The 15,511-nt window shown below is 45.5% G+C and overlaps 1 protein-coding gene across 4 annotated transcripts in view; it reads left to right on the forward strand.

The window, feature by feature from the left end:
- SRRM3 (serine/arginine repetitive matrix 3) overlaps positions 1–15,511 on the forward strand; it is a 462,774-nt gene that overhangs the window by 321,483 nt on the left and 125,780 nt on the right. For all 4 annotated transcript variants that reach the window (XM_056556785.1, XM_056556783.1, XM_056556784.1 and 1 more), the window contains one exon: positions 4,529–4,630. In XM_056556785.1, the coding sequence (XP_056412760.1) occupies positions 4,529–4,630 (102 nt within the window). The remainder of the gene's footprint in view (positions 1–4,528; positions 4,631–15,511) is intronic.

A 15,511-nucleotide genomic window follows, 5' to 3' on the forward strand; every position in this document is an offset into this window, starting at 1 on the left:
TGCAGTTTTCACTTTGGTGACTAGGGGCTGCGCACGAGCACTGGTGGAGAATTATACAGCAAGCATGCACTCCCTAGTAGTTCCTCCTCCAATCCCTGCAAGGAGCTACCTATATAAAGAAGCCTCACCTGTTGCCTGATGCCTCAGCAAGGTTGTGTATTGCTAGGTCTCTATTTCCTGACCTGTAGTCTGTCTGATTAGCCTGTCTGTCTGCTGATCCCTGCCTCTATACTGGACTTTGACTTTGCCTCGTCCCTTGGACTCTGACCTGCATCTCATGTGTATGAACTTAGACTGTCTACCACGATTCCTGTCTGTTTGCAGCTTGTTCCACCTTGCATCTGCTAATAAACACCTGTTCAGCTTTGCTGTGTCTGGCGCTATCTTTAGTGTCAGTTTGCCCCATTCTGCCTGCCTGGCCAGCTGCCACTTGCGGCACAGAGGGTCCACACCTGTTAGGGATAACATAAAATGTTTCATTATTTTTTTATTACTGTAATTCTGTACTAGTTTTAAGGTGGTATTAGGGGTTTTCATATATGTTCATTATATTTTTAGCTTTTCTCCCATATTGTCCCAAATTACAAAATCGTGCTTTTGTAGCACCATTGCTGCCAACATTACAGAGCACTAGACCATTCTTGTCTAAAGCTTGTCAGGCCTTGAAAACAACACAGCATGACTAGGAGTATATTGAAACAATTTTTTTGTTGTTATTTGTTCTTCACTCAAGAGATTGATTGCTATGATTGCTGACAAGAAGGGCTTATTCAATGTACCTGGAGGGAATTGTGTATTCACCCTGCCCAGAAGAAAACAATGTGGACTGTTCTTCCCTTCTCCAAACTATTTTCATACTGTGGTATTGGTTATGTATAAGTATTGACAAAAATTGACAAACAGTTACAATAAATAATTCAGTACTGTTAAACAAAGCACATCGGGATTTATTTTATTTTTTGTTTATAGTGTAGCATGGGCTTTTATTAGAGAATAATGTAGAGTTCCTTGTGTATGACTTGTGCTTACCTGTTATTGCTGATGTGGCAGTCAGGATTTCAGCATCTTCATACTGTTTTAGAGCAGAAATTATTTAATGATCTCATTCTGACTACATTTCCTATGAATCCTCTGGCTTTGCAAAGAGAGGGGGTGGAGTGTAATCAATTCAGTCCAACCTCGTTACCTGGCTAGACTCCAGGGACCAAAAATTGCTGAGACTCTAAGGGCACTAAACACTAAGAGAATTTCTCACTGAATTTCTGTACAAAATCTGTGCTGTCGGGAATCAGCTCTTATTTCATGCACATTTTAATCCAGAAATAAGCAATAAAAATCCAACTCTCATTTACTATTGATGTCTATGGATTTTTCCAGGCAACTTTGGCAGAAACAAAGTACATAATCATTCTGAAATATCTTGATCCCAAAGGGATAGCTGAAGTAGTAGTATACAGAAAAAATCTGGGAGGGGAGCTGTCCGGGAGCTGCCAGGACAATTTAATACGTGACAATGTCATCCTGTAATTCACGGGAAGTTAACTGACCCAGGACTGACCACTTCAGTGGTTTGAGACTTGTGATCACAAGACTTACTCATAGTAATGAAATGGATGGATGGATGCAGCTGTGCTGGAATGAAACAAATGGTAATGTAGGACTAGTGATGGTGAATATCTATTTTTATATGTACATTTAGCAATAACTCTCAAAGGTAGACATTAAATGAGCTTTTTTTTGCTGCTTGCATCTTGACTCTTCTCATCTTACAGCAGCTATAGTGTAACCCATTTATTTGTTATACTGTGGCAGGTAGCTAATATGATAAAGGAAGTTCTTTTTTCTCACTCTGTAATACAAGTATTTGTAGAACTGTGGTTTTCCGCCTGTATAACCCTAAATATGAATGAATGTTTATGTGTTTGTACTGTCAGTGGTATTGCTAGAATTATCTATCCCCAGCGTTTTACAAGCTTCCAATAAATGTGAGAGTAGAAGTGTAAATTGCTGTGCTATATCTTCAAATATATTTTCAGACTTTAGGGAACATAATGGTAGCCAATGAGAATCCCCAAAAAGTTTAGTCAGACAGAGAATGTTCAAATAAACAGTGCATAGTGTACTATAACACAATGCCAGTTAGAGAGTGCTTTACTCTTACAGCATCACTGCAGGGTCGTAGTTTGTATGTTTGTAAGTCCTTGGTCACTTCGTCTCTTAGAGCTTATTTCTAGCAGCAGAGTTAAGCACCAGGAAACTGTTGCAGAGTTAAGCACCAGGAAACTGTTCCGTTCAGCAAAACTGCTGTGACTGACTGCTCCTGCCATGTAGATTTCTGATTTTATAGGCACCTTTTCTACCCTGCCAGGGGTCTGTGAGTACCCTATATGTATGAAAAAATAAAAGACATTCTGTGGGTTTTGGCAATGGTTCCTTCAAATCCTTTCAGGAATTAGTTTTTCCCTATATTAAAGGGAGAACTTCAGCAAATGAAATTACCTTTATATAGTTGCACATGTTAAAGTTATAGGGGGGAGATTTATCAAAACCTGTGCAGAGGAAAATTTTCCCAGTTGCCCATAGCAACCAATGATATCGCTTCTTTCATTTTTCAAAGGTCTCTTTAAAAATAAAAGAAGCAAGCTGATTGGTTGCTATGGGCAACTGAGCAAATTTTCTCTGCACAGGTTTTGATAAATCTCCCCCATATAACTTTGCAATGTACAAGTGTAATCTTTGCTAAGCACATACCCTGTTTCTCTCAGCTTTTCCTCCTGACAGTAGGTCCAGTTGTACTAATCCCATATGATGACTACAGAAGACAACAAGTCACTTTACAATGTCACACTCCCTTCAGCCCTTCAGTGTGTGATCAGCTGTGATAAGTTGAGGTGCACACCTCCCTCATCTATATTCACTGCTTCCCTGACCATGTGAAGTGCTCAGCTCTGCCAGCAGCTCACACAGAAAACAAGTACCGAGGCTTATGGTCTGTCTGTCTTTTTTAAGTTTTTATTTTTATCACTTTTGGCCAGATATCTCTTTTAATATTAAATCAGTCCCTTAACGTCCTCCAAAATTGCATATTGACCTAGCTGTATGTTAATTCCTGACAACAGATACCTCATACACCTTTACTTTACCTCTGCCACCTGGACTGTATCTTATCTTTGTAGTAATGTTGGTACACTGACGTGTAATATGTTGATACTATAAAATAAAGGATACATTGTAGAATATGTAAATAAAACCTATTATGCTACGGCATATGTGACTGATTTACAAAATGACCTTTCAGACTGGCCTAGATGGGATGCTGACACCATTAAAAAGGTTATGGTTTTGTAGGGTTCTGGTGAAAGCTTCCGTCTTGAATTAAACAGAATTTAAGTGTGTCCATATAAAGAACACTGGTCCCAGTGGTTTATATGTTTCAGATAAGACCCTTAGTCATTGGTACACGTGTCGATACTTTTACACTTCTGGAATAATATTCTGCATATGTAATCTATTATGAATAATCTTTTCTTGTTTTTAATTGAGGCCAGCCTCGGAGGTATGCACTTGTTGTAATACACTCACTGAGCGCATAGTAGTGCGAGTGTGCTGGTCCGCTGAGCCCAGTGACACCCTGCGGGCTGAGTCACATGATCCGGTCAGGTGACCGGCTATGTGGCGCCGCTCCTGGAAGTCGATGGGGCCGGCATGTACACAGCGGCCGTGCCAGATCATCTGTGCGCTCAAGTGAGTGGGAGGAGGGGATTATCACCTCGGGAACTCATTGGATGCCTTCTGTATAAATATTTTACCTAGCTGGATGGACACCACCCATTTGCTGAAACGCCAGCTTTGGGGTGGTGTTGCTCTGGTGCCTGCCTTTTGATCTTTGGTAATGGTTTTTGTAACATATTATATATTAGCCACATTTGTTATCTTTCTGTGTAACCTTGACATTACTTATAGCATGTATTGCATTTTATTATGTATATGTAAACTATGAAGTAGGTGTATTATGGCAACCGAGTAACACCCTGCATATCTTTCCCCTGCTGGGTGGAATCCTTCCTGTGTTTTTTTAATTATATTATAAAGGTTTATACTTATTGGAATTATTCTCTGTAAATGACTCCATTTTCTTACTTGGTGTGTGAATGTACTTGGGAGGTCATATAGCATTATAAACTATAGGGGTATGTAGTAAGCACTTGCTCTACACCTAACAGTAATATCTCAACCCCAATATCTGAAATATGTTTGTTGTTTGATGCAAACTGAAATCTGACATGGCATCTATGTGCATTGTAAAGTGTACACCAGAGGACTAGGGTTTAATCAACACATGAAAAACATAATGTAGTGATGAAGTTGGAATATAAGTACTGTATATAAACTGGCAGTCATAAAATAAAGTGGTATATATGGCAATTTTTTATCAAAGCTTTAACTAATGTCTCTAACCAGTGGCTTATAAAACTTCTTAAATAAAATTTCAGACTGTAGTAACAGTCGTTACTTCTTTTTGTTCTAGATATTCAGAGGAGGAAATTAGCCAGAAAGTAGGTACTTTTAGGCAAATGCTCATGGAAAAAGAAGGCGTACTGACAAGAGAAGATCAACATGGTCGTCAGATGTAAGTAACTATAACAATTATAGTTATAAACACAAATACTGGACAAAATACTGTATATTAATGACATATGTATTATTTGTTTTATTTTTGAATAATCAGTACAATAATTTAGTTAAATATATTGACTGTTTTATAATGGTTTGTTTAGCATATCACTTCTGATTGGTCTGAGAGTGGGCAGATTTTAGCCGATATATCCATCCATGTATGACATTACTAAGCTGGTAACTTAGGGGAATCTTATCTACATATACTTAGCAGTGTATATGACAGCCCCATTCACTTTTATAAGCAGCTTATCATTGAAATAACTTGTATACAATAGAGGATCAACTGCATATTAAAATCCCAATTTTTAAGTTGTTTTTAATGTTGACGTGATGCATATAGAGTGAAGTTCACCATCCAATGCACAAAAGTAAAATGTCAAGGCTTTATTTCATTTCTCATTGAGAGTCCCCAATTACGTGTTCCAGGCATTGCCGTTAATTGGGTGTTGTAAAAATAGAAATTGTGATGATTACAACAAATGCATTTTAAAAGGGCAAAAAATGTAAGAATGTCAAAACATGTATGATAAAAATCAATAATTCAGGATCAAGTCTTGTCTACAGTTCAGAAGTGCACAGGTTTCGAGAAGAAACAAACAATCCCTATGATATACAGTCATGGCTGTAAATGTTAGCACCCCTGAAATTTTTCTAGAAAATGAAGTATTTCTCACAGAAAAAGGATTGCAGTAACACATGTTTTGCTATACACGTTTATTCCCTTTGTGTGTATTGGAGCTAAACCAAAAAGGGAGGAAAAAAAGCAAATTGGACATAATGTCACACCAAACTTCAAAAATGGTCTGGACAAAATTATTGACACCCTTAACTTAATATTTGGTTGCACACCCTTTGGAAAAAATAACTGAAATCAGTCGCTTCCTTTTAGGGATCGACCGATTATCGGTATGGCCGATATTATCGGCCGATAATGACGATTTTGGGCATTATCGGTATCGGCAATTACCTTGCCGATAAGCCGATAATGCCCCGCCCCCCGCACCGCCCCCACCGCACCGAGAAATGATGGGGGATGAGATGGGGAAATGATGAGGGGGGGATGATGGGGGGATGAGACAGGGGGAATGATGAGAGGGGGGGATGAGACAGGGGGAAATGATGTGGGGGGATGAGGGGGGATGAGACGGGGAAATGATGAGGGGGGGATGATGGGGGGATGAGACGGGGGAAATGATGAGGGCGGGATGAGATGGGGGAAATGATGAGGGGGGGATGAGACAGGGGGAAATGATGAGGGGGGGAATGAGGGGGGGTGATGAGACAGGGTGGGGGGATGATGATGAGGGACATGATGAGACAGGGTGGGGGATGATGAGGGGGTATGATGGGGGACATGATGAAACAGGGTGGGGGGATGATGAGGGGGGGAATGATGAGACATGGGGAGATGATGAGACATGGGGGGTGGCGATGAGAGGGGTAAATGTGGCACAGGGACTGATAAAAGGGAAGGAATGATGTGGCACTGGAGGGGACGGGACCAAACTGAGGTGTAGAAGAAAACGAAGTTGGGGGGATGATGTGGCATTTAGTCCAAGTCATTTATTTTCCATTTTATTTTTTTAACTTAAATGTCCCTGTTAAAATGGGGGTGCGTGTTATACGCCAATGCGGTATATATGCCCATTATGAATATAGAAGAAATTGTACTGCAAACACATTTCTGGCATGTGTATTTGAAATGTCTGATAGATCCCTTGTTATTCTGATTTTAAAACCACCCACAATACAACCTACATGTATCTACTTGCATGTGTTGCATGTGATGAAGTACACAACAATGGTTGTATTAAATTAATAATCTGCTTTATGAAATGTACTTTAGTAAAAGATGTATTCTTGACTGCAGTTAAAGATGCCCTTGGTTGTTGCAGCCAGGTGGTTTTCCTAGTCAACACATATAAAATAAAAGATAAAAAAATAAAAAAAACTTTTAGACAATAATCTGCCCGTAGTAGCAGCTCTAAAGGATTTTTATTTCCCACCCTAAATGTAAAAAGCCAAAACATAGGAAAAACTTATTTTAAGACAGGTTCAAATGTGTGAATATTCAGCAGACAGGAACACCGATGGATGGGGATCTGCTGGACCTGTTTGGCAGAGGACACAGACCGTACCAGGGAGCGTAATATAAGGTGCCACTGGTTTTCACCAGAGCCCGCCGCAAAGCGGCAGGCGGCACCCAGGTCACTACCCCTGGCATCGCTCGACCACACAGGTGGCTGAGGAATTCGAGGCACAGGTAGGATACGGCAACTTGTGGTCAGGATAGCAGAAGGTCTGGTCAGGTGACACAGTAGCATAGTCAGGAACGTAGCAAGTGGTCAGTAGGCATGTGGCAAAGGAGCAAGGTCAGGTCACGGAGAAAAGGGTATGATACACAGCAAGGCAATACACAGGAACGCTTTTTCTCAGGCACTAGGGCAACAAAAATCAGGCAGGGATGTGGGGGAGGAGCAGGAACTTATAGAGGAGACATAGGTGTTGCACATGATTAAGGGCGTACTGGCCCTTTAAATCTTAAAGCTCCGGCGCACGCGCTCCCTAGGAGACGGGGACATGCGTGCCTGAGCTGAGAGACAGGAGAGGAGGCGGCAGATGACCGAGGTGAGTGACAGACTGGGATCCGCTTGCGTGTGCATCCCGCGATGCAAATCCCAGCCCCACCGGCATTAGAAGGAGACAAGGCCATGCGATCACGGCCTGTGTGCGTGGCTGGAGTGCAGATCCTAACAGTAGCCCCCCCCCCCGTTGGTTTCCCTCTCCTTTCATGGTTCAGAAACCTCATGAGAAGGTTATGGTCCAGAATATTCTCCTCAGGACCGTAACATTCCCAGTCAACTAGAAAAAAATGGTTTACCTCTCACGGTTTTTGTGGCAAGAATCTCTTTGAGAAAACAGGTTTATGACAAGAAGCTTGTGGAGAGAGTTGTGGAAGGAATTGGGAATACATAACATAGAAGGCAGACGGAGTTTGTAGAAGACAGGATTCATTTTTTGCAGAACTTGAAAGGGACCAAGGTAGCGAATGTATTAAAAGGAAAGCCACACCATGTCACCCGGAGAGAAGGATGGAGGAAGTCTTTTATTCTTATCAGCATGCGCCTTCATGCGTGTGGAAGCCTGAGATAACGACTGTCAGGTTAGTTGCCAGATGGTGGAGAAGTCACGGACCAATTCATCAACAGCAGGCACTCCCGAGGAAACTGGGAGAGGAAGAGGAGAACGGAGATGGAGTTCATAGATAACAAAGAAGGGAGACGACCTTGTGGACTCGAAATCCTTATGATTATATGAGAGTTCAGCCCAAGGAAGAAGGTCGACCCAGTTGTCTTGGCGAGCTGAAACAAAGTCACGAAGGTAAGTCTCAAGAATCTGATCAACTCTCTCCACCTGACCGTTGGACTGAGGGTGGTAGGCTTAGGAGAAGTCCAGATTGATGTCTAGACAGTTACAAAGAGCTCGCCAAAACTTAGAGACAAACTACAATCTACAATCTGAGACGATATGCTGAGGAAGACCATGTAGACGAAAGATATGCAGCAAGAAGTACTTCGCCAGCTGTGGGGCAGAAGGAAGACCAGGTAGTGGAATAAAATGTGCCATCTTGGAAAACTGATCTACAACGACCCAAATGACAGTGTTATTATGAGATGGTGGCAAATCGGTGACAAAATCCATGGCGATATGGGACCAGGGAGTCTCCGGAATAGGTAAAGGCTTTAAGAGTCCAGCGGATCTCTGCCGAGGAGTTTTGTCACGGGCACAAGTAACACAAGAATGGATAAAATCAGAAACATGATGTACAAGATGGGGCCACCAGTAGTGCCGATAGATTAGAAGTAGAGTCTTACGTATTCCAGGATGACCTGCTGTCAGAGAAGAATGACCCCACTTCAGTACCTTGCGTCTCAATCTGGCAGGGACAAAGGATTTTCCAGGAGGAACTTGCTGAATTTCAGCAGGAGCCGCACAAATCAATCGATCAGGAGGAATAATATGCCTAGGCATGGAGTCCAAACCTATGATGTCAGAGGACCTGGAGAGAGCATCAGCCCTGATGTTTTTGTCTGCTGGACGGAAGTGAATAAAGAAGTTGAACCTAGAAAAGAACAGAGAGCACCTTGCCTGACGGGCGTTCAAATGCTGATGTTAAAGAAGACTGATGGTAAAGAAGATTCTTATGGTCTTAGTAGATGCTGACCGGATGAGATGATCCCTCCAATAAATGTCACCATTCGTCCAAAGCAAGCTTAATAGCAAGGAGTTCACGATCTCCAATGGAGTAATTCCTCTCAGCAGGAGAGAAGGTCTTGGAAAAGAACCCACAAGTTACGGTCTTGCCCTTGGCATTTTTCTGAGTAAGAACGGCACCAGCTCCAACAGATGAGGCATCAACCTCCAAAGCAAAGGGCCTCTCCGGGTCAGGTCTAGCAAGCACGGGAGCAGAGGCAAATGCAGACTTCAAACGGGAGAAGGCCTCATGAGGCCAAGATTTAGGATTTGAAGTCTTTTTCGTGAGAGCCACAATGGGAGCAACAAAGGAAGAAAAATGTGGGATAAATTGATGATAATAGTTAGCAAATACCAGAAAGCGTTGAATAGCACATAGGCCAGAAGAACGAGGCCAAACCAACACCGCAGACAATTTTTCTGGATCCAACTGCAGGCCCTGATAAGACACAATGTAGCCAAGAAACGGAAGACTAGATTTTTCGAATAGGCATTTCTCCAGTTTGGCGTAGAGATGATTCTTCCGTAGACGCTGAAGAACGAGACGAACATGAATACGATGTTCCTCTAAGTTGGTAGAGAAGATCAGGATGTCATCTAGGTATACGACAACACAGTTGTAGAGAAGATCACGGAAGATGTCATTGCTAAACTCTTGAAAAACTGCTGGAGCATTGCAGATACCAAAAGGCATTATGATATACTGAAAATGTCCATCACGAGTATTGAAGGCCGTTTTCCATTCATCTCCCTTGCGGATACGAATGAGGTTATATGCTCCACCTAAGTCTAACTTGGAGAAGACTTTGTCACCTCGGAGGCGCTCAAAAAGTTCAGAGATGAGAGGTAGTGGGTAACGATTCTTGACCGTGATTTTGTTAAGTCCCTGGTAGTCAATGCATGGGAGGAGTGAGCCATTCTTCTTCCCCACAAAGAAGAAACCTGCTCCGGCGAGAGGAGACTTATGAATAAATCCCTTTTGGAGATTCTTCTGGATATACTCAGCCATGGCTTTGGTCTCTGGAACCAATAAAGGTAAATTCCTTCCACGAGGAGGAGTAGTACCAGGCAGAAGATCTATAGGGCAGTCATAAGGACGATGTGGCGGCAGAGACTCAGCCTGCTTCTTGCAGAAGATGTCAGCAAAATCTTGGTAAGGTGGTGGCAGGCCAGGTAAAGGAGGAAGACAAGTAACAATTTTAAGCTGAACTGGTTGGAGGCAAAGATTTTGACAGGATTGTCCCCAGTGAATAATTTCTCCAGTTCTCCAATCCAGTTGCGGAGAATGGCGTCGCAGCCAAGGAAGGCCAAGAAAAATCTCAGAAGCACGGTGTGGCAGTACATAGAATTCAATATTTTAAAGCGGGATGGTCTTGCTGCGGCGGTAGTGACCAGGTCGTATCCACTAGCAACGGCTCAACCTCTCTGACTGCTGAAGATAGGCGCGGTACAAGGGAGTAGACAGAAGCAAGGTCGGACGTAGCAGAAGGTCGGGGCAGGCAGCAAGGATCGTAGTCAGGGGCAACGGCAGGAGGTCTGGAACACAGGCTAGGAACACACAAGGGAACGCTTTCACTAGGCACAAGGGCAACAAGATCCGGCGAGGGAGTGCAGGGGAAGTGAGGTATATATATGGAGTGCACAGGTGAACACACTAATTAGAACCACTGCGCCAATCAGCGGCGCAGTGGCCCTTTAAATCGCAGAGACCCGGCGCGCGCGCGCCCTAGGGAGCGGGGCCGCGCGCGCCGGGACAGGACCGATGGAGAGCGAGTCAGGTACGGGAGCCGGGGTGCGCATCGCGAGCGGGCGCCACCCGCATCGCGAATCGCATCCCGGCTGGAGGCGGTATCGCAGCGCACCCGGTCAGTGGATCTGACCGGGGCGCTGCAGTAACGAGAGTGTAGCGAGCGCTCCGGGGAGGAGCGGGGACCCGGAGCGCTTGGCGTAACAGTACCCCCCCCTTGGGTCTCCCCCTCTTCTTTGAGCCTGAGAACCTGAGGACCAGACTTTTATCTAGGATATTGTCCTCAGGTTCCCAGGATCTCTCTTCAGGACCACAGCCCTCCCAGTCAACCAGAAAAAAGGTTTTCCCTCTGACCTTTTTGGAGGCCAGTATCTCCTTTACAGGAAAGACGTCCGAAGAACCGGAGACAGGAGTGGGAGAAATAAGTTTAGGAGAGAAACGGTTGAGGATGAGTGGTTTAAGAAGAGAGACATGAAAGGCATTAGGAATACGAAGAGAAGGAGGAAGAAGTTTGTAAGAGACAGGATTAATCTGGCACAAAACTTTGAAAGGACCAAGATAGCGTGGTCCCAATTTGTAGCTGGGAACACGAAAGCGGACATATTTAGCGGAGAGCCATACCTTGTCTCCGGGAGAAAAAATGGGGGGAGCTCTTCTTTTCTTATCAGCAAACTTCTTCATGCGTGATGAAGCCTGTAAGAGAGAATTTTGGGTCTCTTTCCATATGGTGGAAAGATCACGAGTTATTTCATCCACAGCGGGCAAACCAGAGGGCAAGGGAGTAGGGAGGGGGGGGAAGAGGGTGACGGCCGTACACCACGAAAAATGGGGATTTGGAAGAAGATTCAGAGACTCTGAAGTTATACGAGAATTCGGCCCATGGTAGAAGATCTGCCCAGTCATCCTGGCGGGAGGAAACAAAATGCCGTAAATAATCACCCAGGACCTGGTTAATTCTTTCTACTTGCCCATTGGATTGAGGATGATAAGCAGAAGAAAAGTTTAATTTAATCTTGAGTTGTTTACAGAGAGCCCTCCAGAATTTTGACACGAATTGGACGCCTCTATCCGAGACGATCTGCGTGGGCAACCCGTGAAGACGAAAAATGTGTACAAAAAATTGTTTTGCCAACTGAGGCGCTGAAGGAAGACCAGGAAGAGGAATAAAATGTGCCATCTTGGAAAATCGATCAACGACCACCCAAACAACAGTGTTGCCACGGGATGGGGGTAAGTCTGTAATAAAGTCCATACCAATCAGAGACCAAGGCTGTTCGGGGACAGGCAGAGGGTGAAGGAGACCAGCAGGCTTCTGGCGAGGAGTCTTGTCCCGGGCACAGACAGTGCAGGCCCGCACAAAATCAACAACATCCGTCTCCAGAGTCGGCCACCAATAGAAACGAGAGATGAGTTGCACGGATTTCTTGATGCCCGCATGGCCTGCGAGATGGGAGGAGTGACCCCATTTGAGGATTCCGAGGCGTTGGCGTGGAGAGACGAAGGTCTTCCCTGGAGGAGTTTGCCTGATGGAGGCTGGAGAAGTGGAGATCAGGCAGTCAGGAGGAATGATGTGTTGCGGAGAGAGCTCTACTTCCGAGTCATCCGAGGAACGAGAGAGAGCATCGGCCCTGATGTTCTTATCGGCAGGGCGAAAGTGAATTTCAAAATTAAACCGGGCAAAGAACAGAGACCACCTGGCCCGGCGAGGATTCAGCCGTTGGGCAGACTGGAAATAGGAGAGATTCTTGTGATCGGTGTAAATAATAACTGGAAATTTAGATCCCTCCAGCAGATGCCTCCATTCCTCAAGTGCTAATTTAATGGCCAGTAGCTCTCGATCCCCGATGGAGTAGTTCCTCTCCGCCGGAGAGAAGGTCCTAGAAAAAAAACCACAGGTAACAGCATGCCCGGAAGAATTTTTTTGTAGAAGAACCGCTCCAGCTCCTACTGAGGAGGCATCAACCTCCAATAGGAAGGGTTTAGAAGGGTCAGGTCTGGAGAGCACGGGAGCAGAAGAAAAGGCCGACTTGAGCCGTTTAAAGGCGTCTTCCGCTTGAGGAGGCCAGGACTTAGGATTGGCATTCTTCTTGGTTAAAGCCACGATAGGAGCCACAATGGTGGAAAAATGTGGAATAAATTGTCTGTAATAATTGGCGAACCCCAAAAAACGTTGGATAGCACGGAGTCCGGAGGGGCGTGGCCAATCTAAGACGGCAGAGAGTTTGTCTGGATCCATTTGTAGTCCCTGGCCAGAGACCAAGTATCCTAGGAAAGGAAGAGATTGACATTCAAACAGACATTTCTCCATTTTGGCATAAAGTTGATTGTCACGAAGTCTCTGAAGAACCATGCGGACATGCTGGCGGTGTTCTTCTAGGTTGGCAGAAAAAATCAGAATATCGTCCAGATACACAACAACACAGGAATATAAGAGATCACGAAAAATTTCATTAACAAAGTCTTGGAAGACGGCAGGGGCGTTGCACAGGCCAAAGGGCATGACCAGATACTCAAAGTGTCCATCTCTAGTGTTAAATGCCGTTTTCCATTCATCCCCCTCCCTGATGCGGATGAGATTATAAGCACCTCTTAAGTCCAGTTTGGTAAAGATGTGGGCACCTTGGAGGCGATCAAAGAGTTCAGAGATAAGAGGTAGAGGGTAGCGGTTCTTTACCGTGATTTTATTAAGACCGCGGTAGTCAATGCAAGGACGTAGGGAGCCATCTTTTTTGGACACAAAGAAAAATCCAGCTCCGGCAGGAGAGGAGGATTTGCGGATAAACCCCTTTTTTAAATTTTCCTGGATGTACTCAGACATAGCAAGAGTCTCTGGGGCGGACAGAGGATAAATTCTGCCCCGGGGTGGAGTAGTGCCCGGGAGGAGGTCAATAGGACAGTCATAAGGCCTGTGAGGAGGTAGAGTCTCAGCTTGTTTTTTGCAAAACACATCAGCAAAGTCCATATAGGCCTTAGGGAGACCGGTTACAGGGGGAACCACAGGGTCACGGCAGGGAGTACTGGGAACCGGTTTAAGGCAGTCCTTGAAACAAGAGATACCCCAGCTCTTGATCTCCCCCGTGGACCAATCCAGGGTTGGGGAATGGCGTTGGAGCCACGGTAGTCCAAGGAGAATTTCAGAAGTGCAATTGGGGAGGACCAAGAACTCAATTTTTTCTTGATGAGGTCCGATGCACATTAGAAGGGGCTCCGTGCGGTAACGTATGGTACAGTCCAATCTTTCATTGTTAACACAATTGATGTAGAGGGGCCTGGCGAGACTGGTTACCGGGATGTTGAACCTGTTGATGAGAGAGGCCAAAATAAAGTTTCCTGCAGATCCGGAATCCAAGAAGGCCATAGTAGAGAAGGAGAAGGTAGATGCAGATATCCGCACAGGCACAGTAAGGCGTGGAGAAGCAGAGTAGACATCAAGAACTGTCTCACCTTTGTGCGGAGTCAGCGTGCGTCTTTCCAGGCGGGGAGGACGGATAGGACAATCCTTCAGGAAGTGTTCGGTACCGGCACAGTACAGGCAGAGATTCTCCATGCGGCGTCGTGTCCTCTCTTGAGGTGTCAGGCGAGACCGGTCAACTTGCATAGCCTCCACGGCGGGAGGCACAGGAACGGATTGCAGAGGACCAGAGGAGAGAGGAGCCGGGGAGAAAAAACGCCTCGTGCGAACAAAGTCCATATCCTGGCGGAGCTCCTGACGCCTTTCGGAAAAACGCATGTCAATGCGAGTGGCAAGATGAATGAGTTCATGTAGATTAGCAGGAATTTCTCGTGCGGCCAGAACATCTTTAATGTTGCTGGATAGGCCTTTTTTAAAGGTCGCGCAGAGGGCCTCATTATTCCAGGATAGTTCAGAAGCAAGAGTACGGAATTGTATGGCGTACTCGCCAACGGAAGAATTACCCTGGACCAGGTTCAGCAGGGCAGTCTCAGCAGAGGAGGCTCGGGCAGGTTCCTCAAAGACACTACGAATTTCCGAGAAGAAGGAGTGTACAGAGGCAGTGACGGGTCATTGCGGTCCCAGAGCGGTGTGGCCCATGACAGAGCTTTTCCAGACAGAAGGCTGACTACGAAAGCCACCTTAGACCTTTCAGTAGGAAACTGGTCCGACATCATCTCCAAGTGCAGGGAACATTGTGAAAGAAAGCCACGGCAAAACTTAGAGTCCCCATCAAATTTGTCCGGCAAGGATAGTCGTAGGCCTGAAGCGGCCACTCGCTGCGGAGGAGGTGCAGGAGCTGGCGGAGGAGATGATTGCTGAAGCTGTGGTAGTAGCTGCTGTAGCATCACGGTCAGTTGAGACAGCTGGTGGCCTTGTTGCGCTATCTGTTGTGACTGCTGGGCGACCACCGTGGTGAGGTCAGCGACAACTGGCAGAGGTACTTCAGCGGGATCCATGGCCGGATCTACTGTCACGATGCCGGCTGGCAGGAGGTGGATCCTCTGTGCCAGAGAGGGAATGGCGTGGACCGTGCTAGTGGATCGGTTCTAAGTCACTACTGGTATTCACCAGAGCCCGCCGCAAAGCGGGATGGTCTTGCTGCGGCGGTAGTGACCAGGTCGTATCCACTAGCAACGGCTCAACCTCTCTGACTGCTGAAGATAGGCGCGGTACAAGGGAGTAGACAGAAGCAAGGTCGGACGTAGCAGAAGGTCGGGGAAGGCAGCAAGGATCGTAGTCAGGGGCAACGGCAGGAGGTCTGGAACACAGGCTAGGAACACACAAGGGAACGCTTTCACTAGGCACAAGGGCAACAAGATCTGGCGAGGGAGTGCAGGGGAAGTGAGGTATATATATGGAGTGCACAGGTGAACACA

This window comes from Hyla sarda, chromosome 2, assembly GCF_029499605.1.
Source record: "Hyla sarda isolate aHylSar1 chromosome 2, aHylSar1.hap1, whole genome shotgun sequence".
Classification (NCBI taxonomy): domain Eukaryota; kingdom Metazoa; phylum Chordata; class Amphibia; order Anura; family Hylidae; genus Hyla; species Hyla sarda.